Source organism: Ciconia boyciana, chromosome 20, assembly GCF_034638445.1.
Source record: "Ciconia boyciana chromosome 20, ASM3463844v1, whole genome shotgun sequence".
In the NCBI taxonomy this organism is placed as follows: domain Eukaryota; kingdom Metazoa; phylum Chordata; class Aves; order Ciconiiformes; family Ciconiidae; genus Ciconia; species Ciconia boyciana.
The window spans coordinates 4,848,815-4,863,548 of NC_132953.1; the positions used below are offsets into that span (position 1 = coordinate 4,848,815).

At 51.5% G+C, this 14,734-nt stretch overlaps 1 protein-coding gene across 2 annotated transcripts in view; it reads right to left on the minus strand.

The window, feature by feature from the left end:
- The window catches only part of GRIK4 (glutamate ionotropic receptor kainate type subunit 4), a 142,163-nt gene that overhangs the window by 22,346 nt on the left and 105,083 nt on the right, over positions 1 to 14,734 (minus strand). For both annotated transcript variants that reach the window (XR_012045900.1, XM_072884468.1), the window contains exons 10-11: positions 10,256 to 10,363; positions 9,015 to 9,218 (exon numbers count right to left, since the gene is read on the minus strand). Coding sequence is in view for 1 of the 2 variants with exons in the window: in XM_072884468.1 (XP_072740569.1) it covers positions 9,015 to 9,218; positions 10,256 to 10,363 (312 nt within the window). In the remaining variant the exon portion in view is untranslated. The remainder of the gene's footprint in view (positions 1 to 9,014; positions 9,219 to 10,255; positions 10,364 to 14,734) is intronic.

The following is a 14,734-nucleotide window of genomic DNA, read 5'->3' on the forward strand; positions in this document are numbered from 1 at the left end:
GTATTTCTAGGACAGGGCGCATTTGCTGCAGGGCAAAACCCAGGCTCTGTGGAAACCGTGGGAGTTTTGCCAGTGATGTCCACTAGTTCAGACTGTGCTCCTGCACCCCTCCTCCCCGAGTGCGTTTCACGCAAGCTGGGCTCAAACACACTCCAAACTTTAACCCACCTTGTGCTCCAGACCATTTTCCACATTTTTCCTTTCCTCACCTGGGTGTTTTTATCGCTATACTTACAGGTTGGAAAAGCACAAGGCTCCCAGTGGGACCGTGCTGTGCTAGGAGCTGTACTAACAGCGAACAAAACGGCAGCCCCTGTCCCCAAGTGCTCACAGCCCACTTGCCATTTCTATTAATTGAATGCTTTAAGACCTGGCAAAACAGGAGCCATCAAGACAATAAATATTGTACTAATCTAAAGAAGAGACAACCTCCCCCTTCCAAAGCCCCTGTTGAACACAGCTGTCCCCTTCCAGACAAGACTGTTACTTGCAAGCGCCATCAGTAGGAAAGCATAACAAAGCAGCATCATTACCCCCGTACCCTGAGTCATGAAGTTTACAAGCCTGCCAACCCCAGACTTCCAAAATTGCAGGTTGGTCTCCAAAAAATTCAGAGGACTGGCATAAAAATTTCCAGATTGACTTGCAAAGCAAATGCTATTAGGGGGAAAAAATAAAAAAGAATTTCTTCCAATGTTAATACCCTTGTAATATAGATAAGGGATTTGAATTTTAAATATTATTTTTATTACTATAGCTCTTTTAATGTCTGTAATTGCTTTCTGTAAAAATGAAACCTCCTCCATTCCCTTATACATTTGTTTGCCTGCTTTGCAGGATGATGATTATGCAAGTGGAAAAAGAGAAGGGGGCGGGGGGGGGGGGGGAAGCTATTTGCACTTGTTGTCCCTGAGTTTCATGAGGTCTGTGCAGAAGCCAAGGCACCATCAGGCCCCAAGACCCAGTAAAATGGGCAGCTTATCTCCCTGCATCCATGCGCTAGTTGTAAATGCACCACACAAAGGCAGATTTGTGGGTGCATCACTCTTACCATGCTCTCTGACCCTGCTGCTCTTGCATTATTTTCCTTAAGAGAAAGAGGACTAATCACCTCCTGGCAGAGCTTTGCCGGGGGTCTTTCTCCCCGCTCCACCCCCAGGCTTGTCCACTTACAGGCAGGCAGGGAGGAAGGGCCAGTGAAAGGCTGGGGTTGCAGGAGTGAAGAGCAGCACTGCTGGAGCCCGCAGGAAGAAGGAAAGGGAAAAGAAAAGGCAAGGTGATCTACAAGCCCACCCAGCAAGGAGGGGTCACGGAGAAGGCGATATTTCACAGCCCATGCAGGACTGCTTTACGGGACAAGCCCAGTGCCAGATTTTTGCAATTGTTTCCAAGCAGCTAGTAGAGATTCCTTGGAGGTTTAGGCTGGAATGAATTATGAGCTAGGGAGAATTTTACCTAGCCAGACATTTACCCACAGGGTTTTTAAAAGGCACCAATAATCACAACGTGGCGTGTGAGCAGTTGAGCCCTATGTAAACACCAGCAGATTACTAAGATGGGATCAGTTCATCAGTGGAACATGGCACGTGAGGAATTTTATCTGCAAGGAAAGTCTAAAGCTTCCTAAACCATTCTTGCTATACTTAAAAGGGTTTGCAGGTACTGTTGTCCTGAGGAGAGCTCTCCCAGCAAAGCCCCTCATGAAGATACAGATTATTCTAACAACGGATTTCTTCTCCCAGTTCTCCAAACTGAATACAATTCTACCAGCAAAGTCGTAGACCAAATAGATGGTAAATATGCCACATCAAAGGTGTTTCAAAGGACATTTCCGTTCTTATCCAGAGGCCAATACAAAGGCACTGCTGAAAGGAGCAGCGCAGCCCCCGGGTTTACCCAGCTAAGTCCCCATCCCTTGCCTGCCCGCACCCTCTCAGGGGTGGGACGTGGATGCCGCCAGGGAACTTTGTGCACTCCGGTTATTCCCCCAGCTATCGTCCTTTGGGACCCTTCCAGATCATGTAGGCAGCAACATCTTGAAAGCTCCTCTTCCCTATGCAAAATATAATGCAAATCCACCCCCCTCCCTTTGCCTACGGAGCAGAAACTCAGAGCAGCAGAGCTGCCTTCCCCAGGCACACCGGTTTTGTGCCCGGGTCCTTTCTCTCATCTCCAGAGGGTCCTGCCATTCCATTAGAGTCGATTTCCTTCTGCTCATTCCCTGCCTGGTCTTCTTTTGTCCTTTCAGGACTTTTGGCAGCATCGGAGCTACAGTAGCTCACAGCCTGCTCTAACCTGCCTTCTCCTGTGCCAGAGCTCCCTGCAGCAGAGACCCTGCTCCTCGTGGCTTTGGCTGGGGCTGTGCTCTGTCAAAGACTCTCAATCTCTCTCTCTGCAGGCTCCGGAGTCATGCAAGTTAAGGGCTGATTTCTGACAGCAATAAACTTTGATCTGGGAATGACATGCAATGTATTCTCTGCCCGACTATCATCCATTTCATGCTTTTGACTTTGCTTCCCGATGTTCAAAAAACTTCTTGTGATTCACTGAGGTCAGCGTATCTTAGTTACAGAGGAGCTCTGCAAACCCGAGCGCTCTCCAGCCCTCCCCACCTGAGCATGGGTAGGAGTTGGCATTTCATAGGCTAAACAATGCACTGGGGGAAGAAATGGATTTTGCTTTGTGCTTCTGCACTCTGCCCGCACCTGGGCTCTAGGGAAAGGGAAAACAGGAGGCAAAGGATGGGGGGAAGAGGGGGCAAGCACCGTTTGATTTTCATCCTTCCAGCACAGTTGCAGCTATAAATGTCAGCGTGAAATAGGCTTAGGAAAAGACCCAAAGCATTTTGGGAGCAGAGACAGACGCTTCTTTAACAAAACACTGCTTAAACAAGGCCAAACTCTCGCTAGGCGAGAGGAAGCCCAGGTGGGCTGATGTCTGAGATAAAAGCATGAGCTGCCACCGCCATACCTGGCATTGCGTTAACCGTGGGATCTGCCTGCGTTAGCAGACGGGCTTGCGCTGCCACTGGGAAGGATGTTAAACACGGGGGCTGAGACGGGCTCCTGAAGAGGAACAACAATTAAGCAGCCTTAAGAAGCAAATTGCAGGGACTGCCAGTCCGGAGGAGGCGGCCGCCTCCTCGCTGCGGATGCTGACAAGGCTCATCTCAGCGCTAATGGTGATGAATGGGGCCTGACGTCAGCCTCAGCCCGGGCAGAGAGGATCCCGCCAAAGCCTCCCGCAGCACTGGGGACCAGCCGGGAGACTGGCCCTGCTCCGGCCCCGCAGCGATCCACAACCTCCTGACAAGCTACAGAAACAAAACGCAGTGAGAAAGTCCAAGCGGCATAAGGCTTTGGACTGTCTCTGTGTCAAACACGGGGAAAAGAAGCCTGAAGGACAGCTCTGGGAGCACAAGGCCGGGATTTCTTCCAGGAGCAGGAGTCTCTGACTTGAACAGCACCTTGGATGCTACAGCCCCTGGGTGCATACGAGAGCACCCTTCTCACCAGCGCTGCCCACAGAGCACTGACAGCGTGGCCAAGGTCAGGGAAAGCTATTTCTTACACTGCCCCTGTGCTTGGAAGGCCTTCTAGAAAAGCTGAAACCGGTGCTCAACCTTCAGGACCCCCCTGACCGCCAGCTATTACTCCCATTGCCGACCCATCAGCATCAGCACTGCTGCTGCAGGTGCTTGCCCTGCTGAAAACCCGTCCGGATGCGGTACCGAGCACCTGGCTGGAGGTGACCCTGCTTTGCACAGGGGGTTGGACTGGATGATCTCCAGAGGTCCCCTCCAATCTCTGCGACTGTGTGCAACTCTGCGAAATAAGCAGCAGCCACTGCACGGCAGTGTGGCTGCAGCCTGCCCACCTGGGCAGCGGCTCCCGAACCACCGCGGCAATGACAGAGCAGTCTCTCTGCATCTGCAGATCTGTCCCACGGCACGATGGGTACAGCTCAGCCGCCAGATCAATGTACTGATTGCTTCTGCTCCAGCTGCCCATCTGATCTGACAGGAGCTATTTTGGGTTGTGTGGCTCCTCCCGCTGGAGCGAGCAGCAGCCAGGTTGTGCACTCGGATGCATATTCTTGCATTTAAAAAGCAGGGCCAGATGAGGGGCACTGAAAACTGGTGCTTGGGTTTTTTTAAAGACATGCATGAATTCTGCCATATGAAAAGTGACAGCCTGAAAGCCCTGGAGGCTGCAGCCCTCCGTTTAAGCCACAGTCAGGGATGGGATGACCAGCAATCAGTGCAGATGTCAGCCTCAAGTCTGCCTTCACTCGTGTTTCTTCACCTGGACTATCTCTAGGGGTGGGAGGAAAAAGTCTGTGCCAGGTGTTCACCATGCCCGTGGCAAAAGCCAGTTAAGGTGTAGCACCAGGAACGGGGACCCTAAGCCCGCAGGGGACAGTAGCGAGACCTAACCAGCTCAGACCACACCCAGCACCTTGTGCGCAATCCTGGCAAAATCAGCAGCGCGATGCAAACCTCTCTGCCCATACCCGCGCCGTGTTTGCTCAACAACCCACGCTCCCTCACTTCCCCACTCCCCCTCACTCCCCACCCTCTCAAGCCCCCCCATGTCACACTTGCCAGCGCAAGAGCGTGCAAACAGACTCCCCCTCCCTCCCTTCACCCACGCACAGCTTTTCTTGCTGAACACCAACACCCACTGCCGAGCGGAGAGCAGGACTCTGCCAATTTTGAAATATCTTCTCCCTCCCTTCCCCTTCCTGCCATTCCCCGTCTTTGGAGCAGCTGAAGGGAGAGGGCCTCTGACTGTAAAGCACCACCTGGTCACCAGCAAGGAAGCTGGAAAAACCATCAGCCCAAAGCTTTCCGGTCCTTTCAGTTCTTGGTGTTGCTGCTCCTGAGGCCAGATCCTTCCAAGAGATGGACAACTTCATCTCCCTCACTTTAAAAAGAGCTTTGACCACCACTGATCCCAGACAGATTCAAACCACTGACACAGATACCAAAGATCTAGCGTTATTCCACAGCATCTCACTCCCCCAATGATCCTGCACAGAAGGGAAGAGCAGGAGCTTGCTGTCCCCCGTCACCCGCTCCTCACTCCATGCACCTCCTCACTGGTGCCTTCTACAGCAGCACCAGCCTCGCCCAAATGCGCTTGCCCTGGAAACACTCACGGATCTGCTGTGTTACCATCACCAAAAGTAATATGTTATTTAAACAATGCTGAAGGAAGCCTGAGCAGCTGATACGAGCTGCACAAAGCACACGGTCAGTCTGCATGGAGTGTGCTCCTGCCGGGGCCGCTTTTTCCTTCTCATCCCCTGCACCCTGCGCAGGTGAGCGGGCCGGGTGCTCTGCGGAGGGGACCGTCACCTAGCACCGGTACCCAGCCAGACAGGGTACTGACCCCAGCTGCATCAGAGGGAAGTTTCTCGGAGGTCTTATAGCAAAACTGCAGCAGTGGGTTCCTGCCAACAAAGCTTCCTGGCAAAACCAAACCACACCATCGCTTCTTAGCTCGGCTCTATTCTCCGGGGGCATTCCCGAGACGGGTAAATTCAGGAACTGTTGCTGAGGGATCAATCAGACACAAGCCCATCTCCTCAGGAAGGAGCAAGGGAGCCGAGCACCAACGGCTCGCTGTGAGCCCATCTACAGGCACCGAGCACAGCCACCACGGCACTACGCTACCAAGACAGCAAATACAGGCGTGGCAGAACAAGGAGAAAGCTGTCACGTTGCCTTGAAAATACATTCGTTGGCTTGTATCAGACTAGCAAATTCATTTCAGCTCGAGGACACGCTGGAGAGAGAGAGAACGGGAAGACCAGACAACCGTCAGGGACTCTGAGCCAGAGACTGTACTGCAGCGGGAAGGAGCGAGATGTAATTCTTCCAGCCCTATTGTCCCCTAAGGCTCTGACACCAAAGAGTAGGAGACGGGAAGATTTGCTGTTCCCCCTTGTTTGCTTATTACGGATAGCACATGTGTGCGGTGTCAGCCGAACTGCTGGAGACTGCAGTTGTCTGTGCCAGAGCCGGCAAGGCTAACGGGGGAAATCTGCCCCGGCCGGAGAGCAGCTTTACTCCCTCCTGCTCACTCAAGGAATGAGCAGGGTGTTCAGCCTCCCTGCCCTGCGTGCACAGAGGGACCAATTAGCTCGGTGTTTTCTGAGTTTGTGACATCTTTCACTAAGGAATGGGCTTGAGTCCATCCCAGTGATTTCTCCCAAGCCAAATCCCCATCGGCTGATCACAAAATGTACAGGTTTCCTGATGTGACGACGAGTCAGACTGCTGACCTAGACACAGGAGTCTCTACAGCTCTTCCACTAATTCCCCAGGCCATCCTGGTCCCCCTCTTCCTTAGCTCTTAATTAGTTTTGTGAGCAGGTCGATAAGATATGTACTGGTGAATTTGGGTCAACAACAAATTTATGTTTATATAGCATCCTTCTCAATCATATCATAGTGCACAATTAGCTGTAATAGAATTTTCAGGACTTAAGAATAAATCAATAGCTGGTTAATTTAGAAGCAATAAAATGAAACACTTTTCCCATATAGCCTATAGTCGCTCGGAGGAGATTCAGTGCCACGGGGGGATTACAGAGACAAAAAAAATACTGGAAAGGTATTGCATGGAGCTGGATAATTTTCTGACCTTCTGGTCCTGCACATTAAATGCACGTGAGTCAAACCGCACCTTCTGACAGCTGATCGGGGTCAAGAAGGAATCAGTTTCCTACAATAATACAGCACTGCACAAAGAGACAGGCGCAGAGCTGTTATTTTGGGTAGGATTTGGGAAGTTTTGACCCGTGCGTCAGGTTTGTGTCCCAACTAATGCCCTCTCTGTGCTAAAGGCTGTATGGAGAACAGTGCCCAAGGAATAAATCTACTGAAAGAGGAACGCGTGTGCCCAACATAGGATCATTTGGCTCTTCTGCTTCGAGTGGTTGTGAAGTGGTGTAGGGGATGGACAAGGGGCTGGAACCGAGGACAAACCCCCTTGGGGGCTGACTGTCAAGGAAGGAGAGGAGCCTCTTGGGCTCTGAAATGACCTCAGAAAGCAACGTCCCACCCAAGCAGCCCTGAATAAACACAACAGCAAGCACATGGCCAGATCTGCCCTGGCTGTCCTGAGCCAAAGTGCCACTCCCTGGGACTGATCAAAAACTCGCTGAAGCCATTATAAAGACTCTAAAGGGCCTAGAAAGAACAAAGCAGAGAAAGCTTTTTCTCTTCTCCAATTTTTGATTCAGCCTCACACAGGCTTTGCCAGCTCTGCCCTGCTGAAGCAGAAGTAAAAATCCTCCTAAATAAGGCTCGAGCTGCAGAAGAAACAAATGGTTTCTATGTGAAGATGAAGTTAAAACACTTATCACTAAAGACAGACAACCCTCCAGAAGCTCCCATTTAATGGAGACGGCACTGCCAAGGTTAGTAGGCCAAAAATTTGATGGCTGTTCCCTTCCTTTGTTTGCACAGATCACACGCTGCTCTCTGTGCCTTCCTTCTTGCCTCCCAAAAGAAACGTTGCAGAACTGTAATTGTGTGCGTGTATATATACACACACACACACACACAGAGATATGTATAAAAACTATGCCAATAGCCCAGAGCATTTGCAAACAACCATACAGAAGGCTCTTTAGAAGAAGCAGACGGAGATGGGATCTCAGCTGGCGTCAAGAGCTATCGCTCCGCCAGGGAAAGGCGACCCAGGAGACAGGGCACTCATTCAGGAGGGATCTCCAGTCCATATTGCACCCTGTTCCTGACGCTCAGTAAGTCTTTTAGACCTAGAGTTGTCCCACCTGACTTCAGACACTCAGCTGAAGCTCCTAAGGTAGGCAGGACAAGCGTCAGCCAGGTCCCCTTTGCCATCCGGGGAAGCAGCAGACAGATGCCGGTGGACACCTTCTAGAGATGCTTGCTCATCTCCCGCAGCCGGGAGGAAAGCTGCAGCAGGAGCCCCAGACCCCTACCTGGAGCCACAGGGGACGGATTTGGACCCTTGTTCCTCCACTGCGCAGGAGGGACGTGCCACTGTTGTGAGGATAATGATGGGGTGGCTCAGGGGCTCCTCTCACACAGAGGTGTGGATTATCATAAATGCACCTCACTGTGGATTTGCCACCAGCTGAGAAACCGTCGCTGGGTTCTCACAGGCACTTCGGTAATAACAAGGCAGGGTAGAAATCGGTGAGCAAGGAAGTATTGGTTTAAATAACATCAGTCTTAATGTTAGCTTTGGCTAAGCCTATTTTACTAAGGATCTCAGAGCATTTCATGAACTGTATTTAAGCTTCAGGATCCCTGGGGAAGGACTACCTTTAGCTGCAGAGGAAAACAAAGAGCAGGGAGGGGGGTACAGGCTGACTGAGCACACACGTACGCAGAAGTGTTGTCAAACCCAGCAAAAGCATTCAGCTTTCAGTCTAGCTGCTGTGCAGCAACACCACAAAGCAGAGCCATGAAAAGATCTCGATCCACGCACTTCAAGCAAACAAAAAATGTTCCTCTCCAAAAACAATACTCAAAGTCAAGGAGCTGAAATGAATCTGCCAAAACTTTTCTGGGTAGAAATGTGATTCTTACTTTCTTCCCTCCCAAACAGTGTGGTTTTGTAAGTTTTCTTCAGCTTCTACCGACCCGTGCCAGAGCCTGCATATTTTTCTGTTTCAAGTTGTCATTAATTTTTCCACTGGGGAAAAAAAAAATCCATTCTGTATCGAGCTCTTATGCAGGGAGCCCAGGCCTCCCTTCCAACAAAGCAAGCACCCCCGAGAGCACCCAGGGGCCCTAACTCCTGCTCTGACTACTTCGCACACTGTCACATCAACACAACAAATACATTTGCCATTGGGAGAAAACATTAAACGGAGATCTTCTGGTCAAAGTCTCACAAGTGGACTAAAACCCGCATCCATCCTTCTCATCCTGGAGCACTTAATAAAGCATCAGGGCTTTTCATTGCCAAGTCCCACTAGAGCACATTAAAAAGAGCAGCTAATTCACTTACTCGAGCAATCAGCTCCCCGACCATCCCTGTCCACGTGCCGTTTGCCTCAGGGACTCCATACACACCATCGCCGACAAGGTGGATCTTATAGTTGAAACGCAGGATCTCTGCCAGCTCCTTCAGCATGTCCACGCAGAAGCCCTCGTAGCGGTCATTGCCTTCCAGCTCCTGATGGTTCCACTTCAGCATTAAGTAAGGGTTTTCCTGCATTGAAACTGGGCAGCTGTCATTCCCATCTTAGCCGAGGCATCCCACCAGCACGGCGCCGAGCACGGGGCAGAGAGGGCAGTGGGCTCCCTGGCAGCACCGGGATGGCAGAGGCTCTGATAAGGGGCACCCAAGCCAACCTCCCGTCCCGATATATCCCTCTCAACCAGGGTGTAAGAGATACGGAAAGCTGGTTTGATCACTTGGAAACCCAAAGTGGTGTAAAGCTAGCAGAGCTGTTTCTGCACTGGTATTCGTTGGCCCCTGCTGTGTCAGGGACGCGCTGGAGGTGCAGCAGATAAATCCTAGTTTAGGATACGAAGCAGAGCTAAGGGATCATGCTTTGGGGGCTGTTTCCAACTGGCACATGCCAGAGCAGCCCAGTGACTGCTCCGAGTTATGGCAAGACATATAGATCCCAGCTTCTCTTGGCATATAGCCACTTTCACAGTTTGTCCCCTTTTCAACAAACTTTATGGGACATGAGGAGATAGTGCCCAGAGTTCTTCAGGATTTTGAGTGTCTTTAAGGAAGGAGCAGAGGCACTGGAAAAAATCATGGGACAGGCAGCACCTGGAAGGGGAATCTGTTGAATAAGGACAGTGGTGCCTGTAGATGTGAAGTCTTAGTTCATAACAGTTGTACCCATCTTGGCCAATTTCAGTAATTTTATGGGTAGAAGGGTCAACTGTCCCTTCCAACTTACCAGCTGTATGCAAAACAAGAACATCATTCAGAGATGAATGTAAAATGGCAACTTATCCCCATCCCAGCCCTCTCCCCAGCTGCTTCTGAACTCATCAAATATCATTTCCATATGAAACATCAACTTGAGTTTAATTACACTGTCATGAATTGTCCTCAGTGCTGTAATTAGAGATTTGATCGTCTGTTCTTTATGAAATCAGTGTGCAATGCTGCATGCTGGGGGCCAAGGGGGGTAGGAAGAGGGAATAATATTCTAGCTGATTGACACCCCTAAGAGTTGGGCTGGCAAAGAGCTAATGGGAACTGTAGGTGACCCCCTCACTTACCAGGATGGTGGTGACAATGAGCGTGGTGTTGAACAGACTGTCTGATATGTTGGAGGAGAAGATCCTGTTGTCCATGCTGAGTCCTTCAGAAACATGCCAGTGGCCGATCTGGAGAGATAAACAGCACAATAAGGGAATTCACAGGGCAAATTACTGTACGCACCCGCCATATGGCTCCAGTGACTGACAACCATCAAGCTGGCCCTGGAAGAGGTGTTTATGAATGCTCCATTACCTTTACAACGCACCCCCCCAATGGGCCAGCAGAGAGATTAACCCGCTGGTGCACAGCCCCGGCACACCCCCACCGGCACGACAACGCCAAAAACCTGTCCCTGCCCATGGCGGGCACTGCCTTCCCACACGTCCTCCCTGCAGCTGCGGCAAAGCCCCGCACCAGGAGAGAGCTGCGCAGCGGGCAGCTGCCCGGGGCTCGCAGTGGCCAAGCAGCCTTCAGCTTTGTCCCCAAATGCCACCAAGACGGGTCCATCTTACCCAGCAGCCCCCATGCAGCCAAATCTGCAAGCTCGTCTCTCCCAGCACGGTGCGGCTGGGGGCCTCTCTGTCCCTCACACTAAGGCATGGCAGCTAGGTCATGGCCACAGGACAAAGACTTGGGCATCGCTCTCAGCCTGGCGCATTTTGGTGGACCCCTTCACCTCCTCCATTCTCTGGAGGTCAGCTCCTAAAGGGGACAGGGCACAGAGGCGCTTCATGGGAGGCTGCCAGAAAGGCAGTGCTACAACCAGGCTTTGGCTCGTTGCACCGTCCCGCAGTGAGACCCAACCACCAGCACGCACTGCAGGGTCAGTGCTACGCCCAGGTCTGATGACACTGAGCTCTTCACACGGGTGCCATGTGTTACAGACACAGCTTGGAAGAGCTTCAGGAAGTGCTGAAGTCTCATGATTTCACAGTGAAAGCCCAGAAATGGGGAGAGGGGGTTCCTGCCTCCAACTCCTGTCCTGCCTGACGCTGTGTCTGCAACTTTGAACAAAGGTTTCACCTGCCTGAAAGCAAGCAAAACCTCCTGCTGTCCTCCTGTGAGTGCCACTGTCATGAGTTAAAGGCTGGTATAGGCCACTGTGAGTTCCTCGGAGGGAAAAGCCACTTCACAGGGAGTATCACAGCATCACAGCTTCCCTTGCAATCACCAGAGCAGCAGCACTGATGTGGGACAGATGCCTTCCCGCCCTGACCAGCAGCTCCACCTTGGCAGCAGGTGGTGAAACGAAGCCACGTTCTCAGCGGTGCTGTACTGTGACTCATCTCCTCTATCTGCTGTAACGGATGCCAACTACTACAATTAAGTACTTCCAAACCCTTTGATTCAGGCTCATCACACCCAACAGCTCCACGGACAGCCTAATTCACCCATCCAAGCATCAGTGTCACTGCAGAAAACCTAATTCCCGCCACCGGTGGCAGGGACCAGTCCCCCTGCTCTTGGAAGACATCGTGACTCAGTTGTGACGCAATGCAACCAGCCGCTGCCTTCAGCCAAGGGGAGGAATATTCAACAAAACCTAATTTTAACTTCAACAGCCTAATCTCCCTCCCTCAGAGCTCTGGGCAGGGAGATCAGCACCTCCAGCAGCTCATTCAGAACATGCAAATTAGGCTCTCACTCTCTTATGCTCCCTAAAAAGAGTCTGTTTTTTCTCATGGATAGTCTGGCGGCTGAGGGAGGCCAGCTCCCTCCGAGACCCCTTCTCTCTCCTTTTTCTCCTGCAAAGCCTCTCTGCCCCCGTCAGGTCCCAGCCCTCTGCGTGCTGGGTTGCTGGCCACAGCCGAAGTCCTCTGACGCCACTGAAGCGAGCTGCTGTGACCCTACGAGGTAGTGGGTGACCCCAACATGCAGGGGTGTCCTCATGGCTCTTCTGTAGCCACGGTGCCAGAGCAAATCCGGTCCGGGTTCCCTCGCACTGACACGAGCAGTACTCAGCACTGGTGAGGCCGCACCTCGAATGCTGTGTTCAGTGTTGGGCCCCTCGCTACAAGAGAGACATGGAGGGGCTGGAGCGTGTCCAGAGAAGGGCAACGGAGCTGGGGAAGGGTCTGGAGCACAAGGCTGATGGGGAGCGGCTGAGGGACCTGGGGTTGTTCAGCCTGGAGAAAAGGAGGCTGAGGGGAGACCTCATCGCTCTCTACAACTGCCTGACAGGAGGCTGTGGTGAGGTGGGGTCGGTCTCTTCTCCCAGGTAACAAGTGATAGGACAAGAGGAAATGGCCTCAAGTTGCGCCAGGGGAGGTTTAGACTGGATATTAGGAAATTTTACTTCACCAAAAGGGTTATCGAGCATTGGACCAGGCTGCCCAGGGAAGTGGTTGAGTCCCCATCCCTGGAGGTATTTAAAAGACATTTGGATGAGGTGCTTAGGGACATGGTGTAGTGGTGGTCTTGGCAGTGTTAGGTTTACGGTTGGACTCGATGATCTTAAAGGTCTTTTCCAACCTATACGATTCTGTGATTCTGAGCAGTCTCGGGCGCTGTTGGGCTAAGGCAGGTTATCCTTTCACTGTGCCACAGTTGTCAGGGTGGTAGGAACAAATCAATTTCTCTTCCATCAAAGAGTAATCTCATTATGTTCAGAGAGTGGGTGGAAGGCAACACAGAGCTACACAGGGCCAGGTGGGTGCACTGCCATGGAAATGAATGGGAGGCACGCTGATTTACACCACCTCAGGATTGACTCCATGCACTCAGTCGCTTTTCTTGGTGGTGCTTTGCCTCTGGCATGACTGAAGGCTCGAGGACTTCAGAGTCACTTCCCAGCTCGTGCATCTGAGTCAAACACAACCTGAAACTGCAGCCACGCTGCTACACTGCCGGCAGACTGAATTGCTCTGGACATTGAGGAAAGGGCCAAGTGCTTTCTTCTCCTGGCTGTCGGTGCAAATCCAGCCCAAGCACCTGACAAGCCATTACAAAAGTGGCCATCTGCGAGGAGTCCCAAATCCAGTCTGCTCATCGCTAGGCACAAGGAGCAGTGGGAAGCGCAAACAGGACAGCTTACGCTCGACGGCTCTGCAGAAGGAAAGCAGGCAGGGAAAGCAACGGACAGTCACGTGCGTGTCTGCTCTCCTCCCTGGCTGGAGCCGAGGCACCGGGATGCAGCAGTGCAGGCAGAGCCAGCTGAGTCCCTGGGGGGGCTTGTTTACTCTGCGGATAACACAACAGAGATTACTCCTCTGAGCTGTCAGCCCAGCCCCTTCTCCAACATTAACAACGCTCTGCTAGAAGCACCCGTCATGGCAAGGACCTCTGAATGCGTTGGAAGCATTAACTCTTGGAGGCTCCCCACCAGCAAGAGAGGCGCTGGGGGGGTGTTAGCCTCCCCTGACAGGCAGGGAGATGGAGGCTCAGTGACGGTGTGTCGGAGCAGGCTGGGAGCAGACCTTGGGCATCCTGTTCTCTTGACAGCTCGTTGTGGCTTAACTACCATCAAGCTCGTAGCATCACAGTGACACTGTAGTGCAGGACTCAACTCTGGGAACAACAGTCCCAAATTGGGAGATTTACTGTGTACTTCATGGACAGGGAGTCCTTGAAGCACAGCTTTAACTGGCCTGCGCAGGGTCTGCATCAGTGTGACGGGACGGATTTATCCTGGCTGCGCTCCTCAACTCTGCACAAAGGTGCTTGCCTCTTGCTGTGATTGCTAAACAACAGACCCTCTGCAGCAATTGCCTCTCTGAGCGAGTGATCAGTCATAAACATTGCCTAATTTTTTTTCTCCCAGATTTCACAACCAGAGATTAGTGACAGATTAACTTTAATTTTAACAGCCCTCACTGTTCTCAAATTTGTCCCTCCCCTGCTGGCATACTGAGACTAATTGACTGCCTCCTCCTCTGACAGCGCAGTGGGTTTGACCTTGCTTTTAACGCAGCACCAAAGCCAAACACTCCCGTGTGCCGGGGTACTTCCAACCCCATCCTGGCTCGTTCCAGCTCACCACTGTCCCCCTCACAGTATGATAAAGCCACTAATTGACTCCTCACGCTGTTCACTGTTTCTGAAGTGTAATGTGTCAGAAGATGTCTGGGATCCTCAGATCTCTCCCTCTCTTGCAAGATGGATGTCAAGGTGATTTTAATCATTTCTATCTACGTATAAAGAGCCTCCGAAAAACAGAAAACATATTCATCTGCAAAATGTGTTAGAAAACAATCAAATGCTCTACACGTACATGGATAAGATGATCTTGTTGTTAAGGCTCTGGACTAGGACTTAAAGAGTTTTTAGGACTCAGGATTTTTTAGTAGCGGATATGATTGGTCTGTATAAATACACCAGGTGGAGGAGGTCCGTAGCAAAGAGGTAGAACAGCTTTTGAAGCTAAAATGATAGCGTTGGCACAAAAATAAATAGATATAAACCAGCCAGAAATAAACAGGCTGAAAATTAGAAGAGGGTTTCTAATGATCAGAGGAGCTGAAGTGATGGCATACCTTTCCCACAGCAGCAGCGAGGGC